The sequence below is a fragment of the Apis dorsata genome, unplaced genomic scaffold, assembly GCF_000469605.1.
Source record: "Apis dorsata unplaced genomic scaffold, Apis dorsata 1.3 scaffold_44, whole genome shotgun sequence".
Lineage (NCBI taxonomy): Eukaryota > Metazoa > Arthropoda > Insecta > Hymenoptera > Apidae > Apis > Apis dorsata.
Genome location: NW_006263346.1, coordinates 2118515 through 2124979, shown reverse-complemented (window position 1 = coordinate 2124979; position 6465 = coordinate 2118515). Strand labels below are relative to the sequence as shown.

At 37.5% G+C, this 6465-nt stretch overlaps 1 protein-coding gene across 18 annotated transcripts in view; it reads left to right on the top strand.

Moving 5' to 3' along the window:
* The window catches only part of LOC102676760 (protein unc-13 homolog B), a 352205-nt gene that overhangs the window by 92026 nt on the left and 253714 nt on the right, over nucleotides 1-6465 (top strand). For all 18 annotated transcript variants that reach the window (XM_031514136.1, XM_031514142.1, XM_006608811.2 and 15 more), the window contains 6 exons: nucleotides 129-247; nucleotides 420-606; nucleotides 786-983; nucleotides 1074-3179; nucleotides 3250-3347; nucleotides 3447-3649. In XM_031514136.1, coding sequence (XP_031369996.1) covers nucleotides 129-247; nucleotides 420-606; nucleotides 786-983; nucleotides 1074-3179; nucleotides 3250-3347; nucleotides 3447-3649 — 2911 coding nt within the window. The remainder of the gene's footprint in view (nucleotides 1-128; nucleotides 248-419; nucleotides 607-785; nucleotides 984-1073; nucleotides 3180-3249; nucleotides 3348-3446; nucleotides 3650-6465) is intronic.

The window sequence follows — 6465 nt, the reverse complement described above, 5'->3', positions numbered from 1 at the left end:
TATATATATATATATATATCATGCTTCCAGCGAACGTGGTCATTAAACGCGGGTCATTTCATCTCCGCTTTATCTCTTTTTGTCTGATTGTTACGTAATTTTATTTCATCTTTGTCTCGTGATTTCAGTCAAGACGGTTGGTATAGCGAAGATTACGATTATCATGGAACAAGAGTCGACGAAACCAAAATCTATAGCGATACCGAATATTATCCGAGTAGTACAACGAGTGCTTCCAGAAGGAGAGGTAAGATGTCGCTACTGTAGTTTGTTACTTTTTGGCCAACAATGTTACTGTTTCCGGTTCATGAAGATTTAATACGTACATTTGATACATGTATATATATAAAGTGTATAAGTTCCTTGAATAATAGTAAAAGAGATCGTAACTCGGTTTATTTCCGCACGTGAACACACAGGACATCACAGAAGACCATCTTTGGAAAGACAAATGACTTTATACGACGACCATTCTTACTATACCGATGGATATAGTAGTGATGGAAGAGTGGGGAAAATGAGCGCCACGTATCCTGAATGCCAAACGGACATTAGGTACAATGAGTACTACGATAGCATCACGGGATACGGTTATCAAGATGAAAGGTGAGTATTATGTATATTGTTAGGCTATTCGTTTCAATCTTTATTATTCGCGATAAAAAGAAGTATTAGATATATGAGAAAAACGAATAATAGACCGATTTTTCTTTTTCAAATTTAAAAAATGTAAAATTAGATAGTATATGATATATATATATATATCAATTTGTTTATTTGAACAGGTATGGCCAAGACGACGAGGATAGACAATGGGACAGTGGAGGGAAGTGGTATCTAGGAACTAGTACCTATTATGAGAATAAACGGAATAGAAAAACGCTTCCACAGAGGCCTGCATCTAGTATCGGTATTCATCGACCCGATTACAGACCAACGGTTACCAGACAACGCAGTTACGAATCGGAGGAACTGAATTATAGGTATTAATCGATTATCTTCATTTCCAATTATATTATCGATAAAATTGCTAAAATAATTATTTAATTTATGTATCCTTGAATCGATTACAGTGGTTATAGCGCTCGTCGTCGAAAACCGCTTCAACCACAACAACGACCACCGTCCAGGCAAGAAGGGACGGGTAAAAAACTACCTCCGACACCAACAAAACCAAGCAATGTTATTATCAATCGTATGCTTGCCACATCGAGCAGGCAACTGCCAAAGACTAGAACTCCTTCCGAGGAGAGCTATCACAAGTCTGACTACAACGAGGACTATAATTACGCTTATCGCAGCCAAGATAATTTACCTCAGGATACCTACATTGACAGTATATATAGCGAGAAAAGTGGTTACGACCAAGTGCACGCACCTGGCAAAACTCAATACGCTGAGGATAGTCAATACGGGTCCAGTTACACGCCCCAGGTCGATGACCAGTATGATCGTTCGTATCAAGAGCCACAGACACAGGATACGTACGATCAATCGTATTTACAAAACTCGTATAAGGACGAGTTTCAAAAGCCTTACGTGGAACAGAACACTCAGGTTTATCAGGATACGTATCAAGATATAACATATCCGAACGCGAGCCAACCGAATGATCAATACACTAGCCAACCGAACGATCAATACAGGAAAATGAGCAGGGATATGATAATAGACGACAATTACCAGGTGGTGGGTGGTTACGATCAGAACAACGTTCAATATCAGGACAGGAAGAAAGTATCTACCTATAAGAATACGTATCAAGAGCAATACGATGGTTACAACGTGCCGTCGAGCGTATACGACCAAAATAACGTGACAAATACGTACAATCAATACCAACAAGAGCAATACGATTCTCAGTACAATATAAACACGTCGACTGATTACCAGAAGACATATCCGGATACCTATAATCAAGAAACGTACAACACAAAAGCCTATAGCCAAGAAACTTACAATCAGGACACGTATATTCAGGATACGTATAATCAAGAAACGTACCATCAGCAAGAAGAAACCTACAACCAGCAAGATACGTACAATCAGGTAGTGCCCATTTCGCAAAGTAATTACGAGGATACTTATAGCAAATCCCAGAAGGATTACGTTAATTATCAAACACCGTATAGCAAAGAGGAGACTGTTAACATGACGTACGAGAATGATTATCAAGATCACTATCAAGAGCCTTACGAAGATTCTTATCACGAATCTTATCAGGAATCGTTCGAGGAACACTACAAAGAGAGTCCAGCTGCCAGTACTGAGAGAAGAGCAAGCGAAGTTCCGGAATTATCGGTGACCACGCCAAGAGGTCAGACGAGAACGAATGGATATCAATCGAGCGAATCGGACTATTATCTAATGTCTCAGGAAAGTCAAGACGTGTCCTCGAGAAAGAAGAAGCACGAGAAACGTGAACCTAGCCCTCTCGTCCAGCAAAATACCGATTCCTTGGAATCCAAAGACGACGAATTGAAGGAAATCGAAACTGCCGTGAGTTCTATTAGTAGCATTCCACAGAAGAAAGGAATCAGCGATTATTCGACACCTGCTGATTCCAGTTCCGTTGCCCCTACTTTGATCGAATCTCCCCAAAGCAGCCTTCAACCCGCTACAACGATGGTTAATCACGTAACAGCCAATCATATTCCAACGAGTATGACGGTGACGGCAATGGTTCACACAACGGGTAATGGAAAACGATTGACGAGAACTGAGTCGTATCAGGAGGAAGTGATCGAGGACGAAGAATATCCGGAAATCATACCAAAAGAACCGCAGAGAAAAGACTCGCAGTTATCGTATCAGAGTCAACATTCTTCCCAGCACAGCGTGCATTCTCAAAAACCAAAATTGACCAGAGGTGATTCTTACGCCTCCGACCACTTCCCCGAGGAATCGTACAGCAGAAGAAGTTCGTACGCGCAGTCGACGAGAAAAGACTCTTTCTCTTCAACTACACAAGAAAACTTTAAACCACCTCTCACCAGAACAGACTCGTACCAAAACAGAGGTAGCTACGGGCAGAACTTCAGTGCTCCTCAACCTATTTCCAGAGCTGAGAGTTATCAGCGTGGATACTTCAATGACCAAAAGTCTGTGGAGGAACCGGAAGTTAGCTTGAGCAATGCGGTGAACGACGACTACAAGATGAGGGAGGAGTCTCTTGAAAGGTAATTATATTGATATAATTTTATTCGAAAAAATTATATATCTACGCGTATTAATTGTTCGTTATTGAAGGTACGACGATGAACCAATGCTTCGTGATTCTCGGGAGGATTCGTTGATGGACACGTACAAAGCTACACCGCCGATGTCGCATACCGATAGTCCACGTGGTAAGATTATTTTTTTTCTTTTCATCCAATGTGCATAATTACAATCTTCTTTACTCAAATTAATGGTGTATATTAATATTTTTACTTGTCGGCTTACAGGAAGCATAACGAAACAAGCGTCTTTAGAAGAAAGTGTTCAAATGGATACTCCACCGAGAAGTCCACCAGAACCACCACCGGATAAGGAGCTTCTAGAGATGGTTGGAGCTGCACCAGTGCCTACACAGTTGAAAGAAAGACCAGAGATGACGGCAAAGCAACGATGGCATTGGGCGTATAACCAAATAGTGATGCAACTACGGGTGAGTAATTACAAATTAAATCATATTTTCATTTAATAGTAAGTACTTTAAAAATAATTTTAAAGTTCAATTAATATTTAAAAAAGATACGAACAATTCGAAAAGTTCAATGAACGTATTTCGAAACGATAAAGTTGCTACAGAAATAGACACAGAGATCTCGAATGAAAATGAAATGAAAATGACTTTCCATTTCATCGAGGCAATCGACCTTAATGGCGACCTTCCGTAAAATCATGCTGGTGACCCGCATTTTTCCACTAGACCTTCACTGTTACAACGACGGCCTTGTCGATCATTAGTTTCACGATTGAATTAATTTGTCACGTATTATCGACCCTCTCGAGATTCCATCCACGAGTTCCGTACTTTATCACCTGTGTAACTCACGTCGTGTCCCATTGGAAGATTGCCACGAGTCCGTTGATCCTTGTCGACATAAGTTCACGATATAAAATAGATTCGTTAATCGTAGTTATGAATATATAATGAATTTGAAATCACAATATGTGATTTACAATGAGAAATTTTTGATAGACTTTTTTTAGAATTGAAATATGCAAACAATTTTAGAAAATCTAATTATTTAAAAAAGAGATGACAAACATATTAAAAAATGTTGTTTAATTACCAGTAATTTTAACGAATTGAAAATTCATACAAAACCGATAATTGAACCAATAATAATATAAATTTAAATCTCGAATACATTCATTATATCAAACTCGTGTAACAAAAAAGAAAAAAAAAAAACTTCGTCATCCGCGAACACAGATAATCAGAGAAAATTACGCACGTCCTAGAAAGCACAGGGACGCATAAATTACGAATAACACGTGATATCGCAGTGGATATAGTTATCTATGCCAGTTGTAAACGAACAATGAATGTTCATTAACGTTTTATCGAAAACCTTCGGGAAGAAATACGAGATTAAGTCGACGCAAATACTCACACACATAGAGAGGAGCGTAATGATCATCCTGAATAGAAGAAAAAATTTCCAGTAGACAATTCGATACGATTATTTAACGAGTCTTTAGAAAAAAAAAAGAGAAGAAAAGAAAAAAAACAAAAAGGAACGAGAAAACGAAGAAGAAGAAAATGAAAGAAAGAAATAAGTGTTTTGTAAATCAAATCCCATTGCGTGGAAAGGAGTGTAGGGTGCGTTTTATCGGCCTTCTTGTCACCTTGAAAATATCCGTTGCTCTTTGGAAGCAGCGGATTAACCAACTCTAACACGAAACTTCCATTAACGCAGCCTTGTCGCCCAATCGTGTCACTCTAAGTACGCACCTGACGCGCTCCTGGAAACCTTTCCAGTCCAGATATACGAGGAGTAGCTGGCCTCCACGATGGAAAATGTAAATTCGTCCTGGTGACACGCGAATCGAAGTTGGGGACTTGAGTAGTTTTTGCTCGTTTCTCGAATTCGTTTCAGACATTTTCGCCAGGATTTGTCTATGATCAAATTGCAGCTGAACGTAATTTAAATTCTGTAGGATTCTCTTATCGTGTTATCTTTGGATCTTGTGCTTGTAGATTTGATAAATTTGATTGTCGTGATTTTTTTGAAGGGAAAGGGAAGGGTGAGATGAGAGATAATATTTCTTTATTAAAGAAAATCGTTGGATAATTAATTGTTAGTGTTCGTTAAACTTTTAATTTTGTATATAATGTTTCAATCGAACGAAAGAGTTACTTTGTTTTTATATTTCAAAATAATTTCGAAGAGTTTAATTAAAAAATAAATATATCAGCATGTAATCATTAAGATTTCATCGTCGGAAAAAATAAACTCGATAAATTTAACCGCGATAATGATTCAATTTAATAATTTCTTACGTTGTAGTTTTTCTCCAAATAATAATTTCACTAAATATTCTTTAAAGTCTCGTCGTTTGCATCGAGTTAAGAGATTTCTCGAGCCGGAATTTTCTGGATTTTCGCATAGAAGATGATGCATGGCCCCTTTCTCTTCTCTCTTTATTTCTTCTTTAAGAGAGGAACTAGGATGCCATTTATCCTGAAAGCTTTAACTTGAACAGAGTTTCTTGTTGAGCTGTGAGCGTTGATTCGAGCGATTTACAAGAGCTTACAAACGTCAGTGACCATTATCTTTGAATCGTTGAAGTGCTTTTTGCATGTAATGCAAATATCTTTTTATACTCGATCATTTCCATTTTGACGAATTCGACTGGCATACAGTAATACAGATCTCTTACACGTTAGATAATCAATAAGTTTGGTTTTTATGATCGATGGTTTTGAAAAAGTTTTATTTATAATATTTATTTTTTCTCTTTTTGTATTAATATTTAACTGAATATTTATATATAGATATAAACTTTTTCAATTTGAAAAATTAATTCAAACTAAATTTTTTACATAATACAATAAAGTATCAATAAATTATTACTGCTATATTGATGAGGATATACAGCATAACCGTTTAAAAAATACAATCAAGAAATTTAAAAAAATAAGTATTAAACAGTCTACTGCTTCCAACTTCAACTTGCATCTAACAATTCAATTAATCTTTCTTCTTCGAAAACAATAATTAGAACAGAAGCGGATCTAAAAAAAAATTTCCGACTCAAAACAAAAGAAAACTATGCAAATCCACATTCGAAGGCATTTCGAAGGCACGGCACGTTCCCTCCTCCTCCCTCTAAAAACTCGTTCTCTTTCCAACCTCGCAATCTATGTAGGCCAGTCGGCCTAACCGCAATCGGAAGCCCGTATGCGTTAAAAAATTAACGATATCACCTTCCTCCTCAAGGTCTTCCTCTCCCACCGTATATCGTTATCAC